The 17,649-nt window shown below is 56.6% G+C and overlaps 1 protein-coding gene across 11 annotated transcripts in view; it reads left to right on the top strand.

The window, feature by feature from the left end:
• Positions 1-17,649, top strand: part of LOC132008377 (diacylglycerol kinase zeta) — a 42,430-nt gene that overhangs the window by 14,703 nt on the left and 10,078 nt on the right. For 5 of the 11 annotated variants that reach the window (XM_059386905.1, XM_059386909.1, XM_059386913.1 and 2 more), the window contains exons 2-4: positions 15,784-15,892; positions 16,303-16,398; positions 16,717-16,794. In XM_059386905.1, the coding sequence (XP_059242888.1) occupies positions 15,784-15,892; positions 16,303-16,398; positions 16,717-16,794 (283 nt within the window). Of the gene's footprint in view, positions 1-10,236; positions 10,338-14,694; positions 15,430-15,783; positions 15,893-16,302; positions 16,399-16,716; positions 16,795-17,649 lie in introns of those variants that run through there. The other 6 variants (XM_059386901.1, XM_059386902.1, XM_059386903.1 and 3 more) reach the window with 3 other exon arrangements.

Raw genomic sequence — 17,649 nt, forward strand, 5'->3', positions numbered from 1 at the left:
AGGCAGGTAGAACAGTCTCTGAATGGCAGCCTCTTTGTCAGGTTTTTCCTTAAAGCGCATCTCAGACCCCCACAACTGGTTTCACCCTCTTGGAATCTGGGGAGCGGTAAGAATCTCTTCTCTTTTAGCATAGCAAGACAAAAAGCTTGGCTATGATCCAGCCCAGTTCCACCTCATGGATCCTTGCTGGGAACCATCAGCCCCTCCTGGAAGAGTCCGTATAGGCCCTGCCCTAATCCCAGGACAAATGGGTTTTCCTCTGTCCTTATCCTTCAGATCCTATTGGCCTAGGGGGTAGTCAGTCACAAATGGGAGGCAAATTGACTCCTGTCCCCTCCTGCTCTTCCAGGGCACACCTAGAGAGAGGACTCATGCTTAGCCCCTGGCTGGGTCCCAGCAGCCTGACCCTGGGCAGGTCGCACAGCCTGTGGATTAACTGGTTTTGCACCTCAGGGGCATCAGAAATTACTTGGCGCTTCACACACCCAGACATAAGGAGCCTGGGCCTCCAGAGCCCCTGGGAGCCTGAGCATTGGCTCTGCCACCCCTGCCCTTCCTTAGTGCTCAAAGTCCTTAGTTCCCAGAGGGCATGAAATGTACCTGTGGAACAAGTTTGAGACAATAGGTCCCATTGAGAGGTGATGCCGCATGGCCCCAAGTGAGCCGGGGCTTGAAGTCCAGACCAGTAGAGGGTGTCCGCTGGGCTGCCTGAGCTGAAGTTTGGGTTGGTTTCTGCAGTGGTTGGGCGGTACGTATTGAGGGATGCCTCTTGCAGAGCAAAAACCCCTGTCCGTGGTGCCAGGATGTCTGGGAGCAAAGGGGCCTCTTTGAGTGGTTTGTCCTACTCAGGCTAATACTGGGAGTGGCCCAGATGCAAGTCAGAGTCCCTGGGTTCCTGCCAGCTGGAGAAGAAAAAGTGACCCCGGTTGCTGAGCTGTGTGTCAGTTTACCCCATTCTGCTGTGCATGCCCCCACCCCCACCGGTAATGTCATGTGCGAGCATGGAGCTGGCGGAGGTCAGGAACTGGAATGGGTCTCTCTCTCTCTCACTCTCTCTCTCTATCTTCCTTTGCTGCCACACACCCGCCTGAGGCTCTGGCTCATAAGTCAGGGGAGGGGATGGGCAACTCTTATCAATTTCTGTCTGTGTCATACTCGGAAAAGGTCAGATCTCAGGATGTGGAGCCTCCCCAGCTCCCAAAGAGAGCAGGAGAATGGTGTCCTCCCAGGCAAGGATGGAAGAAGGACTGAGTGACCCTCGTCAGAAAGCCTTGGCCCTGGGCAGCGGGAGGTAGGGGAAAGAGAATCAGACCATCCTTCCTCGGCTTCCTGGAGCCCTCTCCAGAATTTACCAGTCATTCCCCCCAAGCAGAGAAGAAGGGAGTGGGCACACTGGCTCTGAGACTTGGCCTGTGCTGGGCTCCAGGAGAAGCAGAGGTCGGGTCCCTATATCCCTGCAAAGGCTAGAGAGAGTTTCAAGGTCCAGAAGCTGATGGGCAACTTGTCCTTGCAGTATTGCTAGAGTGACACAGGGGGGCGACAGCTACCATTGTGGAGAGGGAGGTGGAAGGGGAGATTCTTCCTGGAGCCAGTCCACTTGTACCAAACACCTGCTGTGGGTGGACCCACAGCCACCGCCCACCGGCCGGTTACCTGATACCCCACCTGCCAGGACAGAGCCGGTCAGAAGGAGGCAGAAGGCAAGCCCTTTGGGAGCCCTCCACAGCACCTGGCCCAGCCCCTTCCCTGCCCTAAACATTGAGGCCCAGTGATGTGGCCCTGACTGGGCCAAGGTCTCACAGCCAGCTAGGGGTTATCTGGGACACCAGCACCAGTCCCCTGATTCCAGTATTAGGTCAGTTTGTACCACATCTTAGGACCCCACAGCCTTCCTTGTGTTCCGAGGAATCCTCCCCATCCAGCACATTCCACCCCACCTCCACCTGTCCTCCTCCCTGCCCCCTCTGCCTCTCCTTCTGATGGCTGCTGCCGCCACCTGAGTAGTTCTCAAAGTCATCACAGGAGACAGCGTGGGTAAGAAGGGGAAGCTGTCGCACCTGTGTCTAGGCTTAGCAGCGGCCCTTGTTCCTGGGTGAGATGAGTAGGTGGTGCCAAGCACTCATTTCTTGCTCCCCTGGACTGCTTTCTCTGTTTCCTTTGTGGAGGCCTTGATACCCTTAGGGCACCCCCAGAGTTCTCGGCATGGGACCTGCCTGGCACTCTAGTCAGGGCTGGCAGCCTTGGAAGGTAGTTTCGTGTGGGGAAGAGTAGGCCAGAGCAGTGACCAGGCGACCTCGAGGAACTAGCTACCCATCTGCCCTCTTTCCTTTTTGCCCCCTTCCTCAGCTGAGACACAAGGGACCCAGTCAGGTGGTGGAGAGCAGGTTTGAGTGAGACCAGGGACTCTGTGGCCCAGGGAGAGGAGGGGGGCACAACCACTCCCGCCCTCCCCCACACTCCCCTGCATCCAGGCATGTCATGTGCAAGCTCATCTTCGTCTGCCAGTTAACAGTTGTTTTCATGTACTCCTTAGAACAATCTCGTAGTTGGTTTTATTCCCATTTTACAGATGAGGAACAAAGGCTCAAAGAGGTCAGAGGCCTGGCCTGGGAATCACGCAGCTCCCACTGGATCTTTTCAGAACACAGGCCGTCCTACTTACTAGCACCCTTTTCTTCTGTTTTAGTTTCCCAGGCCCAAACTGGTAGAGCCCAAAAAGGGGCTTGAGTGCTCTGTGAGATGAAGAGATTTGTGTCTTGTGTGGGAGTGAAGACCCATGAGACGTCCTGCTCCTGGACCCCAAGAGAGAACTGCCACCAGGATCCCATCTGCAGGGGGAGCAAGGGTGGGCTAGGGGGGACCCTTGGGAATGGGACTACGAGAGAATGAGGAAGAATGGGTTGGGAGCGGGTTGTCCTGGGCTCCCCGGCTGGGTGTGGAGTAGAGGGGCAAGTCTGTGATCTTTTGTTTTGCTTTCAAAGCACAGGTTGCAGAAGACTCGAGACATGTGCAAAGGAACCCTTGATATCACCCTGAGGTCACAGGTGGCCTGTGGCCTGTGGCCTGGGGAGAGGTGCTGGGGAGGAGAGCACAGTGCACTGGGCCTCACTTGTACTCAGCGCCTCACAGTGAGAGGTCTGAAGAGAGAGGAAGGGCCCCAGAACCCTCTCCCTCCCTTTCAAAGACCTCCTCCCCCTTGCTCCTGGCAGAGCGCCAGTCCAGAGCTCCCACGTAGAGGCCTCTCCCCTGCCAGGGCTGAGCCCGATCTCAGCACATGCCAAAATAGCTGTCTGGGAGACCGGGCCTGCGCCGCCCACGCCCCAGCATCAGCATCTCGCGGGTTAACAGCTTGCCTGGCTCTCCGCCCCCCCTTCCCCAGCTTGCTGACATTTTACTAAGGCGGGGGCGGTTGTGAAAGGGAGCAAGCTGGTTCCTGCTCCCCAGCCCACACAGACACCCCACTGACACAACCTGCCACCCGCTCACCCCCACTCTGGAAGGCATCCTTTGGGGGGAGACCTTCCGGCCTCACAGACACGGGGTTCTTACTATGAGACAGTGTAAGGAACACAGTTGGGGTTCCATGCCGCTGCTGAAACCCATCCTCGGAAGATGCAGAGCAACCCCAGGGAGCCGTTCTCCCTCGGGGGCTGGGAAGGGCATTTTTAAAGAGTTATTTTAAAAATCTTTTAAAAACCACAAAATATTTTACAATTAGAAAAGCGTACAGAATCATGAAACACCCACCGCTTCGGTCAAATCTTACCGTTGTGCTGTATCTGCTTTAGATGGAGGTAGAGGCCCCATGTGTCCCTCCCCAGAGGAAACCGCAATCCTGTGTTTTGGTGTTTGTATTCTCAGGCCTTTTAAAAAATGTTTCCTACATAGGTGTGTCTGTCTGTAGCAACAGGTAGTACTGTTCTGTGTGGTTCTGCACTGGATTTATTTTTTTTTTTTTTAAAGATTTTATTTATTTATTTGACAGAGAGAGATCACAAGTAGGCAGAGAGGCAGGCAGAGAGAGAGAGAGGAGGAAGCAGGCTCCCTGCTGAACAGAGAGCCCGATGCAGGACTCGATCCCAGGACCCTGAGATCATGACCTGAGCCGAAGGCAGCGGCTTAACCCACTGAGCCACCCAGGCGCCCCTCTGCACTGGATTTAAATGGCATGCTGTACCTATTCGGAATTAAGGGTTTTTTCCTCCATATCATTGTGGAGATTTAGGTGTCTTGAGACCTCAGCTCTGGTGTGCCCATTTGGGCTGCAGTGTACTAATCCTTTCTGAAACTGTCAGACAGCCTGTTTGCCCAGTACCCTGCTGATGGAAGTCCGGGCGCAGGCGGGGTCTTTGCCCTGGAAGCAGTCCTTCAGGGACTGTTCCAGTCCACAGCTCCTCGTGTGTTCGGGCCGCTGGTGCTTGGTGACACGGTGGTGTATTTTCCCTCTAGACAGCCATTGTCAAGCTGCGCTCCAGAGTGGCTGTCCTAATGTTTAGGCCTCTGGAGTTAATTTCCTGTCTTGAAAGTTTTGGTCAACTGAGGAATGGGTTTCCATGAACAAACTTTCCAGCTCCCGTGAGCAAGACAGGGAGGTGTTAACCTCCCTCAGGTGAGGAAATCGAGGCTCAGGGTGAGAGACCTGACGAGGTCCTGTAGCTGGTCAGAGATGGAACCCCTCTGGACCTTTGGGTCCACATCCTTGCAAAAGCTCTTTGTCTCCTGCAACTTCTCCAAGAGATTTTAGGCACAGTGTCTGCCTCGAAGGCAGGAAAAGGTCCTGTGAGTGGTGCATGGAGGCAGGGCTGGGGAGTCGTAGGGGAGGGGTTGACAGCTGATTCTGAGAAGATCTAGGGGATGGAGGAGGGAGCAACATGGACAGAAAGCTCAGAAAGGGAGTTAAATTTTTTTTTTTTTTTAAGATTTTTATTTTATTTATTTGACAGACAGAGATCACAAGTAGGTGGAGAGGCAGACAGAGAGAGAAAGAGGAGAAGCAGGCTCCCCGCTGAGAAGAGAGCCCCATGCAGGGCTCATCCCAGGACCTTGGATCATAACCTGAGCTGAAGGCAGAAGCCTTAAACCATTGAGCTACCCAGGCGCCCCGGGAGTTAAATTTTGAATGAGGGATGATGGTGCATGCTGCTCCAAGCAGATGGGGAATGGGAGCCTGCTGCAGTTACAGGAGAAGGCAACAAGAGGTCTCAGCCACAGCCACGAGGGAAGAAGGACCTGGGGGCCAGCAGGGTGTTGGGAGACACTAAGAGATATGGGCAACCCCGTCAGGGATCAGTTTCAGTGTGTGCCTCTGAGACACAAGAGCGCAGCCGAAACCAGCAACTTGTCCCTCCAGTGCCGGCGGGAAGGCCTCGGGAGCTGGCCAGCCTCTGGGTCGGTGTGCCCTGAAGCTCTGTGCTCTCAGTTTCATCCAGGCAGCAGAGCCTGGACCATTTACTTTTTCCTCCATTCACTCTTCGGTCCTCGTCCGGCACTTCTAGACCCTGGGGATGCAATTACAGGCAGTTCCTGGTCTCCAGGGGCCCACAGTCTGGTGTGGGATACAGGCTTGCAAACTAGTGCTAATGGCTGAGAATAACAGAGAGAGGGCCCAAGCGTGGGAGCAGCTCACCACCCCGCCCCCCCGGGAGAGGGGGCTGGGAGGAACTTTCCAGCAGAGCCAGTGTCTGAGCCAAATCTGAAAAGACAAGAAGAAGAAGATGAGAGAGGTCACTAAGCACAAGATGGGAATGGCGTTTCAGATAGACTACTGGGTGCCAGAGGCCAAGCACAGAGAACCCCTTCCAGAGGTGGGGAGTGAGGGGTTTGAAGCATGGACCTAGAGCAGACTCCTGGGCTGGAACCCCAGCTCTGCCACTTCCTAGCTGTATGGCCACAGGCAAGTTATTTAATCTCTTTGTTCCTTAGTTTCCTCACCTATAAAATGGGGATAATGCTACTACTAATTTTAATGAGGTTCAATGAGTTTAAATTTGTAAAATGCTTAGAACAGTGCCTGGCACAAAGCATGTTATGTGTCTGTCAAATAAAATGTAAGAAAGTACGGAAGAGGAGAGGCCAGTTGTGTCCAGGCCAAGGGCTTTGCGTTGTGCTCACCGGACACTGGAAGGCCAGTTGGGTCGGCGGGCGCTCTGGAACGACCTGTGGTGCCGGTGGCAGGATGGCTTGAAGGGGAGACCCTAAAGGAATGAGCCTGTCATTCCACAGACATTTCTCCCAGGCTTTGCAGGAGCCAGACCATGAGACAGGGACTCGGGACACCAAGGAGCTCAGACCAGGGGCTTGGCCCCAGCCCCCAAGCATCTGAGTCACCCTTCCTCTCCCCTCCTTGCCCACAACCCTCATGTTGCCATGTCCCGCTGTCCAGGCTTCATAAGGAAAGCCATGGAGAGCGGGAGTGGGCAGTGGCACCCAGCCCTGACAGGGGTCTCTGCTGGTCACTCTTCGGGTCCTCTGGAGAGGAGAGGAAGATAGCTGCTGGAACAAAGGCTGTTGCCATCCCCTTGTGCCCAACAAAGAGAAGTGGCCTGGGCCGGCCTGGGCCTTGTGGTCAGCCCTTGGGTGCGGTACCTGAGGCAGAGGAAGCCCTTTTCTTCCCTCATGGCTCTCGCCCCTCCCCCACGGAATTCCCTTTTCCTTCCTCCTGAGCCGATCAGTGGTAAACACTGGACTCCCTGCCAGGCGCTGTGCTCTCCAGGGCCCCCCACCCCACCCCTGACAACATACAGCCCCTGGGCCCTGGCCCCCAGCAGCTTGTGGCCTGGTGGCCAGTGGAGTTGGGAGAGAAACAAGGCATATGGATTTGAAAGAATGAGGGCTCCAGGGGTCCAGAGACCGAGAAGAAGCCGAATAATTAGTGTGAGGTGACCGGTGGGAGTGGTATCTTCTTGGCTGGGCAGCTGTGAGCAGGGGGGAAGGGGCCGGTATTCCAGGCAGAAGGTGGGCTGTGCGCGGCCAGAGTGCAGGACAGAGGAGAGGATGGCTGGGTTAGAACCCGGTTTTTGTCAGCATAGGAGGCTGAGTTACTGCCGCACGGAAACCACATTTGCCAGGCCAGAGGATTTGGAGTTCCTTCTGAACTAGTGGTTCCCAAAGTCCTGGGGGTGCCCTCGACCCTTGCAGAGGGTTGGAGCTATCAACACTATTTGCAGAATTGTACTTTCAGAGCTACCCTGGCTCATGCCCTTTTCACCACGTTAACAGTCGTACCCACGCCTCAGAGGCAAGGGTGGAGTGAAACAGCTTGGAACTTGGGCACAAACCGAGGCAGTGGCCCCAACGTAGACTGGAAGCCGTTGTATGCCTCCCGCTCACGACAGCAAGATGCAACAAAAAGTATTAACTTTACAAAGTCCAAATCCTCGAGTCTACCTCTTTCCACATATTCTGTGTGGAGGAGGCAGTTTTGCTGCAATCCGGACTGTGACGGTTGTCTTGAAAAGCAGGTTTGGGGTTTTTTTAAGATTTTTTTTTTTTTTTTTAATTTATTTGACAGAGATCACAAGTAGGCAGAGAGGCAGGCAGAGAGAGGGGGAAGCAGGCTCCCTGCTGAGCAGAGAGCCAATGCGGGCCTCAATCCCAGGTGATCGTGACCTGGGTGATCGTGACCTGAGCCAAAGGCAGAGGCTTTAACCCACTGAGCCACCCAGGCGCCCCTTGAAAAGCAGCTTTGTAGCTGAGTTGCAAGCTGTGCAAGTTAACGTGTTTTAAGGAATACCATTTTAACATGAAAGAACACCTGACAGACAGAAGTCTTCAGACTTGGGTATCTGGCAGACATATTCTCAGAAATGAATGAAGTGAGCTTGCCACTTCAAAACCAGTATCAGTATTTGTTGCTAATGGTAAACTTTGAGCCTTAGAAAAACAAAAACTAGAATTTTAGAAACCTTGTATCCACTGTCTAGGGCCTGACAGTTTCCCAGGACTTTAAGGACTTTTCTGAGGAGACCAGTGGTGATGTTAGCAAGTGTGAGTTCTTGATTTTGTATAAGGAAATGTGTCAACATTTGGCAGATCTGCATAACTCACTAAAATATATTTTCCAATGCTCCATGTTACAGAATTCAGAATACAAGAGTGAAAAGCTCATTGATGGGGCGCCTGGGTGGCTCAGTGGGTTAAAGCCTCTGCCTTCAGCCCAGGTCATGATCTCAGGGTCCTGGGATGGAGCCCCGTATCAGGCTCTCTGCTCAGTAGGGAGCCTGCTTCCCTTCCTCTCTCTCTGCCTGCCTCTCTGCCTACTTGTGATCTCTGTCTGTCAAATGAATAGATAAAATCTTAAAAAAAAAAAAAAAAGTTCATTGATACAGTTTCAGACTCCACATAGCCACTAACCTTTAAGAAACGACCACTTGTCATATTGTGATATAGTGGCAAAGAAGAACATCCATCACTGCCTGAAAAGCCCATTAAAATACTTATCTTCTGGGCGCCTGGGTGGCTCAGTGGGTTAAGCCGCTGCCTTCGGCTCAGGTCATGATCTCAGTATCCTGGGATCGAGTCCCGCATCGGGATCTCTGCTCAGCAGGGAGCCTGCTTCCCTCTCTCTCTCTCTGCCTGCCTATCTGTCTACTGTGAACTCTCTCTGTCAAATAAATAAATAAAATCTTTAAAAAAAAAAATACTTATCTTCTAATGACATGTCAGAGGGAGGCAGAATTTTCTTCACATGCTCTACTGAAACGTATCACAACAGACTGGCTGCAGAGGCAGTTGGGGAATCCAGCTGTTTTCTATTAAACCAGAAATTAAAGAGATTTGCAAAAATTAAAACAATGACACTCCTCTAGCTATTTTTTTTTTTAAGAAAATACAGTTTGTGTTTTAAAAGAAAAGTATGTGTTATTTATGTTAACACATAATGAGCTTATTGGGGGGTTTTGATTTTGTTTTTATTTTTGTTTTAAGATTTTATTTAGTTATTTGAGAGAGAAGCACACAGAGAGAACACAAGCAGGGGGACAGGGAGAAGCAGGCTCCCCGCTGAGCAGGGAACCCGACAGGAGGCACGATCCCAGGACCTTGCAATCATGACCTGACCCAAAGGCAGGCACTTAACAGACTGAGGTACCCAGGAGTTTATTGTTTTTAGATGAGTCCATATATTTTAAATCTCTCTGTTTTAATTTCTTTTTATTTTATTTATTTATTTGACAGAGAGACAGCGAGAACAGGAGCACAAACAGGGAGTGGGAGAGGGAGAAGTAGGCTTCCCACTGAGCAGGGAGCCCGATGGGGGCTCCATCCTGACCTGAGACAAGGCAGAAGGCAGCTTCTTAACAACTGAGCCACCCAGGCGCCCCCTCAGTTTTAATTACTAATACGGTAAAGAGCAGTAGCTCTAACCCCCGTAAACAAAATCTTTTGGGGATCGTCAGTAATTTTAAAGAGTGTCAAGGGGTGGTGGACGTGTGAGGGCTGCCACTCTCGACCCTAGAGAGCCAGGAGTGTAAGCTGGAGAGGGGTGGCATTCTGGACAGTGTGAGTGTGACATGGGCTGGCCTCTCCGGGACATGAGCAGGGCAGCTCTGGCAGGCCCCCTTGGCAGGGCCGGGAGACCTGGGTTGATCAGCCCCAGGTTAGCCACTTCTGAGCTCGGACAGTCCTGGGCCTCCGGGAGCCTCAGGTGGCCCTGTTGATTTAGCTGGGATCATAATGCCCCCCGCGCGGGAGAATCATAAGCGTCCTGTCTGATAATGCTTATGAAAACATGCTTTGTAAGTTGTGAAAGCCTCGACGCATATGTTTTTGTGGTTATTCTGATGGGCACCAGTGATTAGCTGTCTCATATGCTTGCTCCAGACCCCAGAACACCTATCCAGTGGGTACGAGAGGACATACGGTGGCCAGAGGGGGCACGACCCACCCCCCACTTCTGCTTCCCCAAACCTCCAGGAGCTAAGGCAGGGGCTGTGTGTGCTCTGCCGGGTGCCAGGTGGAGGGGAGGCCGATGGGCTATTGCTCAGCCTGGCTCTGGGAGCTTTGGGAAGAGAAGCCAGGAGGCAGGACTGATATGTGTGTGCCCGCCCGCCCACCGGCCGCCTGCTTGCTGCAGGGCCTGGAGCCACCGCTGGGAGAGGAAGTGCAGTTGGTTACCAATGGGGTTATTTTCATAACGGCTGCTCAGGCAGGGGGGAGGAGGGTGGCGAGGGGGAGGGGGCAGAGCAGCAGCCACAGCGCTGGCTCTCCAAACTAGGACTTGCTCAGCCAGAGGCCAGCAGCCTGGAGCTGGAGCCAGAGCTGGGGCTCGCCTGCCCAAGGGACCCCAGGGCCCCACCCGCTCGGCCACCTCGTGCCTGCCACCCTGCCTTCTAGATCAGGTCAAAGGGGACTCCTCCCCATCCCTCCTCCCCAACCCTTCCTAGCCTTCTGCTTCCTCCTTCCTGTATCTGTCAGGGTGGGTCTGGGGAGGAAGGGATCTGGGTGGGTCCACGCACCACCACTCCTGGATGAGGCTCTGAAGCTGACGGAAAAGGGGAGGGAAGGGAAGGGAAAGGAAAGGGTGGGCTGGGCTCCTGCGCCCACCGGACCCTGTGGAGGTAAACATTACGGCCTGCCTGCTGCCCTGTGCAGGGCTGGCCCACCTGCTCCCTGCTGTGTATTTTTGTTTTGTTTTGTTTTGTTGCGAGCAGGCTCCTCTCAGCAAGTAAAGACCTTCAGAGAGGGAGACCCTGTCTCAGCAGGCTCCAGGCTGCGCTCCCTTCCCACTGTCCCCACCTCCTTCCCTCTGACCTTCGGGCTGTGGGAGCAGAGCAGCCAGAGGTGGCTTCTGACCAGTATCCCCCTGGGGAGGCCACTCCAGGCCCTTGCTCTGGGGCTGCTGGAAATGGGGCCATTGTGCGCCATTCCCAGCCTTCCCTGAGGGGAGGAGCCTGAGGGAGTGAGAACCCCAGCCGCATCCCTCGGGGTATCCTGTGTGAGCACCTCTGGGGGCCGGGCCTGGTGCAAGGGGCAGAGGACATGTCACAGCTGAGCAGATCCCCAGGTGACTCTGGCTGTCAGGCTCTATTCTTCATGTGGTGGGTGGTGACCACCCTGGGTTCCCCTACTTCCCTTTCTGGGTTTCCACTTTGGCCACGGGCAGAGACAAACCCCAGGAGTGGCATGATCCACAGGCCCTTGTGTCTGCTGCCGGTGTAGGCCCTGCCCTCTGCCAGGTATCACCAGGTACTTTATCGGAACCTCCCTTACACCAGCCTTCGGAACTAGGTTGGTACCCCCATTTTGCAGAGGAGAAAGTTGAGGGTCAGAAAGGCTAGTTGATCCATGGCCGGGAAAGCAATGGCAGATTAGGATTCCAAAGCCCTTGGGCTTTTCCACTTGAGACTAACATAGGGTATTCGAGAGTCTGGGCTGGGAGGTAGGGAGTCTGGTTCTTTCTAGCCAGTAGCCAGCGAAGCTAGGGCACACATGCCTGCTCATCCCCTGGCAGGTGCCTGTAGACACACTGGGGGCTGTTCATCCAGGTCACATGGCCGATGCCACCATGGGCGTCTCTCCTGTAGCATCCTTTGTCCTCCCTCCCTAGGCTCTCAGCAGCCAGCTGGAGGTTCATGGAGCCTTTGAGTCCTTTCCCATCCTGTCCCCTTTGGGTGTGACAGGCTTCTCTCAGGTCCCCCACGAGAAGGCTGGGGGGTAGACGTTGTGCTCGGCTCTTGGTGTCAGAACGCTGTGGGGCCTCCTGCAGTGACCTACCCACGTAACGCATGGGACAATGGAGATGGGAGAGCACGCCGTGTGAAAATACTACCGCTCAGGGCCGTGCTGTGGGGAAGGGCTGGAACAGGCCTGAGGCCAGCCAGGGCTTCTCATTGGACCTACAAGAAGCCTCAGCAGAGATCGGAAGTCTGGTATCAGGCTGTTGCTGACCAGAGGACAGAGGTTTCTATGGAGACCAGAGGAGCAGGAAGCATGGGGCCTGGGAGGGAGGGGGCACTGGGAGCACAGAGGCATGGGTGCCTTGCTGGACAGCTTCTCATAAAAGATCAATTCAGCCAGTCTCACAGCCTCCTTGGACAAACAAGGAAACTGAGGCCCGTGTGGGGACGGTCACCCAACAGTGGCCTGGCCTAGCCTGCCTTGCTCCCCACTCATAGGGACCGTGCTGCCAGACAGCCGATGAGGCCCCAGGACGGTTGCACTTGGGGCTGCCCAGCAGCGTGTGGGCCAGAGCGCCATGGGAGCGCCTGTCGGCTGCCGCCCTATCATGAGGCGGCCTCCGCCCCCGGCCCCTCTTGTCAGTTTGGGTCTGGGACAGCAGGCAGGGCCCAGACCTCATCGCTGTTCAGAGTGCCCACAGCACCTCCCCGCTACTGACTGTGGCCTTTTGTTTTCTGGGTGACACTAGCATCAGGCGGTGTGTCCGGGTGACTAATCTCCTCCAGGCTGGGCAGCTGTCACAGGGCGGCCTGACCAGACGGCTGGGGAAAGCTGACACCCTGGGGGAGCGCTGGCAAGTCAGCGCCCAGGCAGCAGTGAGCAGCCAGGCCTTCAGGCTTCTCTCCGTGGGTGCTGAACAGTCTGGAGTCAGGCAGCCCTGGGTTTGGGTCCTGGTCCTGCCGCTTACCGGCCTTGTGACCTGGGCCACATTCTGTACCTGTCCAGGCCTCACAGAGTTGTGCTGGGGATCAAGTGTGACGGTAAATTAAAGTACTTAGCTCAGGGCCGTTCCACTGTAGGTCTTCTGTCAGTGGGGCTGTTATTGCTCTTATTAGGGCTTCCCCACTCAGCCCCAGCCCTGTAGCCCAAAAGGAAGGAGCCTATTCTCCACCGCCGCTCTGGGGTACAGGCTTTGCCTTCACGCAGACTTGGGTTCCATCACTGGCTCCCCATTGACTCGCTATGGACTTCAGGCATGTTACCACCTTGTGCCTCAGTTTCCCATCAAGAACATGGCAGGATTCAGACCTATTCTTCCGCTTCGCTCTGGCTTATAAAATGACACGTGTGTTTGTGAAGGGCTTAGCAGAGTGCCTGGCACCTGGTGAGCTCAATAAACGTTCGCTGTGATGATACTGATTGCATTAGGAAGCCGGGAGCTCTCTGCCCACGCCCCGTCCTCTTGCCCGCCCAGCTTAACTCCTGCCCTTCTCCCTGTCCCCTGCAGAGGCGGGGGCCTGTAACAGGCAGTCTCCAACCCTGCTTCCCCACGCGCCCTGCCTCCCCACACCTTGGCTCTGTGTGCCCCTCCCTGAATACCCCCGCACCCATCCAGGGCTTTAGCCTGGCGTTGTTCCCCCAGACTCACAGGGCTGTGAGTGGGCGGTGGGAGAAACAGCCAATAGACGCACAGCCCGGGCCTGAGTCCTTGAGCCTAGCCTAGCGTCGACCCCTGTTTGTCCAAGGCTTGCACCAGCCGTGCCTGACTTTTGCCGGGCCCTCAGCAGGCAGACGTGTTTCTCTTGTCGGGCCTAGGCAGGTGTCCCATGACTGTGGCTCAGACCTCTCTGTGGCTGCAAGGGCCCAGGAGACCACCCGATGGCGGGGCACAGGCATCCCTGGGCATTCTGAAGGTATTCCTGTCCTCTTCCCCTACCCAAGGCTACTGGGCTTCCTGCCCTTCCCCCACCGTTCAGAAGTGAGGGTGCAGGAATCCAGCAGCCTGTGAAGAAGGGGCAGCCAGGAGTAGATGAGCTTGCAAAGGAAGCTGGGCCCATGTTCAGCACAGGTCAAGGGAGGATGGTTTGAGGAAGGATCATCCTGTGGGTCCTGCCTCCCTCAGGAGGGAGCTCTGGGTGGAGCATTGGAGCTTCTAGCATTGGGCCGGAAGGGTTTGCAGACCTCATCCGGCCTTCCGCACGAGGAAGATGAGGGAGATGCGTACTAGGCCTCTGCAGCGCAGTAAGACAGAGCAGTCTAGAACAGGAAAGTTCTTTCTCGGAGCCCCTCAGAGCTAGATAGAGATGCACAGCCAGAGCCCTTTCCTCTTGGCTCGGGCTTCTCATTGCTCCCCATATAGGGTGCCTCTGCGTGAGGCCTGGGGTGGCTCTCCCCTGGTCTTGAGGGCCTTGGTCCCCAGGGCCCTTTGATCCCTAAGTCACATCCTCTCCGCGTCGAGTGCCCTCTCAACCTGACCCCACGACTTGCGCCTGAGAGAGTCTAGGGGCATAACTGGACTGAATTTCTTTTCAGAGAGCCTCATTTTATTATCATAGCTTAGTTTGTGCCATATCCTGGGAGGGGACGCCTAAACCCGGGCTGCCCTGAGTCGGTAGCCAAACAAAGGCCCAAAGAGAGGGAAAGAAAAGGCTTGTCCTTGGCCCCTCAGTCTGAGGAGGCCAACTGCAACCTGGGACCCAGGACTGCGGGCTTCCAGCTTCCTTTTTTCTTTTCCATCAGCTTCAGGCTAGGGAGCCAAAGGCCAGGGCTTTGTGGTGTATGGTGCCTGGACGGGGAGCCTCATGGGGAGCCGGAAGCCCTTCCCCCATAACTCCTGGGGCGGCATAGGGTATAACTGGGGAGCGTGTTAGTGCTTCCCCCCGTGGTAAAGATGGGCCCCCTGAGGATTCCGTGGTACCATCAGACACCATGTTGATGGAGGTCAGAGGCCGTGGACCCTCCCCTTTCCTCCCTGTGTCCCTTGTCCACTCAAAGGGCAGAGGCTGTGGCTGGGCTCCTGGGCGCAGGGCAGGCCCCAGCCTGGCACAGCCCCTGATGCTCCTGGTCTCTGCCCCACAGCTGTCTGTCTGCCCCTGCCATGGAGACCTTCTTTAGGACACGCTTCCAGCGGAAGGTGCCTGGCCCTGGGGAGGGCCAGCGGCGGCTCAGCGGCGTGGGGCTGCCCACAGGCAAGGCCCGACGCCGCTCCCCCGCCGGGCAGGCGTCCTCCTCACTGGCACAGCGGCGCCGCTCCAGCGCACAGCTCCAGGGCTGCCTCCTGAGCTGTGGGGGGGGCGCCCGGGTTCCCAGCCGCCGGCGCTCCAGCACCGTGCCCCCTGCCTGCAACCCCCGCTTCATCGTGGATGAGGGGCCCACCCTGCAGCCTGCCGCGGCCGGGCCCCAGCTTCTGGGCACACGCCTGCTGTTGGCAGGGCTCGTAGGCATGAGCGAGGAGGAAGATGTGGCCATTGCGGCACCGAGTGCTACCCAGCCAGGCACCAGGAGTCTGGGGCCCTCCTCACACCAGGGCACCCTCGCGCCCATGCTTCGCTGCCTGCGCCGGCGCCGGGCCTCCTCCCACCTGCTCCCGGCTGATGCGGTGTATGACCGTGCCCTGTGGGGCCTGCACGGCTACTATCGGCGCCTCAGCCAGCAGCGGTCTCCAGGCCAGCATCTCAGCGCGGGGGGCCGAAGAGCCTCGGGCACCCCCGCTGGTGCGCCGATGCCCGCCTGTGTGCGCCCGCTGTCCCGCAGGCGTCAGGTGGCCCTGCGGCGCAAGTCGGCAGGACCCCAGGCCTGGAGTGCCCTGCTTGCGTAGGTATAGCTGCGGCTGGCAGGGCGAGTGTGCTGACCCCCGAGGGGGCTGGCCTGCAGGAAGGACCTCCAGGCTTGGCGTGGTGCGAGGGCGCCCCCTCTCTGGGGAATAGCTCCAGACAGTGCCTGGAAGCCAGCGCACCCCACAGGGGCTGTGAGGAGGGCTGGTTTTCCTGGAGGGAACCTATCAGAGTCCTGGGCTGCCGTGGGGCAGGCCCCTATCTTCCTCGTTGCCATCCCTGGCTGGGCCAGGGGTTGAAGTCGCAGCAAGGACAGACACCCCAGGTGGGGGGGGGGGGAGAGAAGCAGAGTTTCCAGGCGCTCAGCTGGCCTCAGCGATCTCCTCCTCTGTAGGAAAGCCATCACCAAGTCAGGCCTCCAGCACCTGGCACCCCCTCCTCCCACTCCTGGAGCCCCATGCAGTGAGCCGGAGCGGCAGATTCGGAGCACTGTGGACTGGAGCGTGAGTGGCAGGGTGCTGGGAGAGAGGGACAGGAGGGTGCCAGCCCCTGCTGGGCTTGGGGGCAGCTGCAGGAGGAGCCTGTGGGCCTTTGGGGCCAGGGCCGACCTGCTGGGGTGGCCACATTTGAGCCAAGCCCTCAAGAGCAGGGATAGTGGGAAGAGCGCCCGGCTGGCTCCGCTCGGGGGTTGTGAGTTTGAGCCCCACGTTGGGTGTAGAGATTACTTAAGACTTTTTTTTAACCTTCAAAAAAAGAAAAGTAAGGACAGTGGGGAAACAGGATGGAGCAAAGTACATTGTGGTCGCCGGAGGAGGTTTGTCTTGGGAGGATGGTGAGTCGGTAGGGCAGGGCGGGGACTGACTGATGGGCCGGGTAGCGGGTTTGCGCTGAGCACGCTCATCTCGTGGTCTAGGAGTCCGCGACGTATGGGGAACACATCTGGTTCGAGACCAACGTGTCGGGGGACTTCTGCTATGTTGGGGAGCAGTACTGTGTAGCTAAGATGCTGGTGAGTGAGCTCTGGGTGGCAGGCTGCCCCCTGCTGGTGGGGCGCGTCTAGAAGCCCTGGGTGGACCTCTGTGGGCCTGGCAGTGGTAGCCCTTGGAAGGGAAGGTGGCAACAAGACAGTCACCTGCGCGCCCCTGCTGAGGGCTGCCCAAGGACGGCAGGACGAATGGGGGCTCTGCTCTGAGGCCAGAACTGGGATGTCCCAGTGAGCAGAGGGCAGCCGTGCTGGGGCACATGTAAGGCTCTCTCTTCCCGCCCTGGGGCAGAGTTCTGGATGGAGTTACTTGGTGCCTCAGGGCCCTCTCTTCATTTTCTGCAGCAGAAATCAGTGTCCCGGAGAAAGTGTGCAGCCTGCAAGATCGTGGTGCACACCCCCTGCATCGAACAGCTGGAGAAGGTGAGGACCGGGCCTCAGCCCCTCCCCCCCCCCCCCCCCCCCCCTTGGGTGCCCAAGGCCTCTCAGAGTGCACACGTGTGCGTCTCCACACGCATGTTCACGTGACAAGCCTTGCCTGCCAGGAATGTCCCAGCCCGCGTGGTGGGAAGAGCCAAAGACCCTGGAGCTGGAATGCCCGCTCTTGAATCCTGTCTCTCTGCTTTGTATCCACCCTGTCCCCTCTGCCCTAAACAAACCTAGCACAGAGTGGGGCTCACTTTTACTCAGTGGGATGAACGAATGAGTGACAGCCAGGACACCATTTTACCTGTGCCTAAGTTCACATGTAGAAAGGGGTGTTGTCTTGCTGCAGTTTGGCTCTGTCTGCCCTAAGGACTGTTGTCCACAGTGTATCGACAGCTGGTGGCACGTGTGGGCCCTGGGCTTCCAAAGGGAAGTAGAGGCAGCACTGGGGAGGCAGGTCCGGACAGAGGGTGCAAGGGCTCCCCAGGCAGCAGAAACCCCAGCAGCACATGGGAAAGCCTGTAGGATAAGAACAACATGAACACGGCTAATGTGGGCCACTTGCCCCTGCCCCTGACTCCTAGAGTGAGGTTTCCCCATTAACTATGCTAAGGCTAAAGCAGGGACAGTTGGGAAAAGAGAAACAAACATAGCCCTGAGCGGTCCAGAGCCCAAGGTGGAAACCAAAGCAGTTTCCAGGAATGAGCTAATGGTCTCCAGGAAGCAGCCCGCACAAGTCTGCAGGCAAGGAGCAGGGTGCCTGCGCGAGCCTCGGCCGCGAGCGCTGGAGGACAAGGAAAAATCTGGGAGGAGTAAACCATGCTGCCTTTTAGTGGGGGAGGTGGGCATAAA

The sequence above is a fragment of the Mustela nigripes genome, unplaced genomic scaffold (genome assembly GCF_022355385.1).
Source record: "Mustela nigripes isolate SB6536 unplaced genomic scaffold, MUSNIG.SB6536 HiC_scaffold_148, whole genome shotgun sequence".
Lineage (NCBI taxonomy): Eukaryota > Metazoa > Chordata > Mammalia > Carnivora > Mustelidae > Mustela > Mustela nigripes.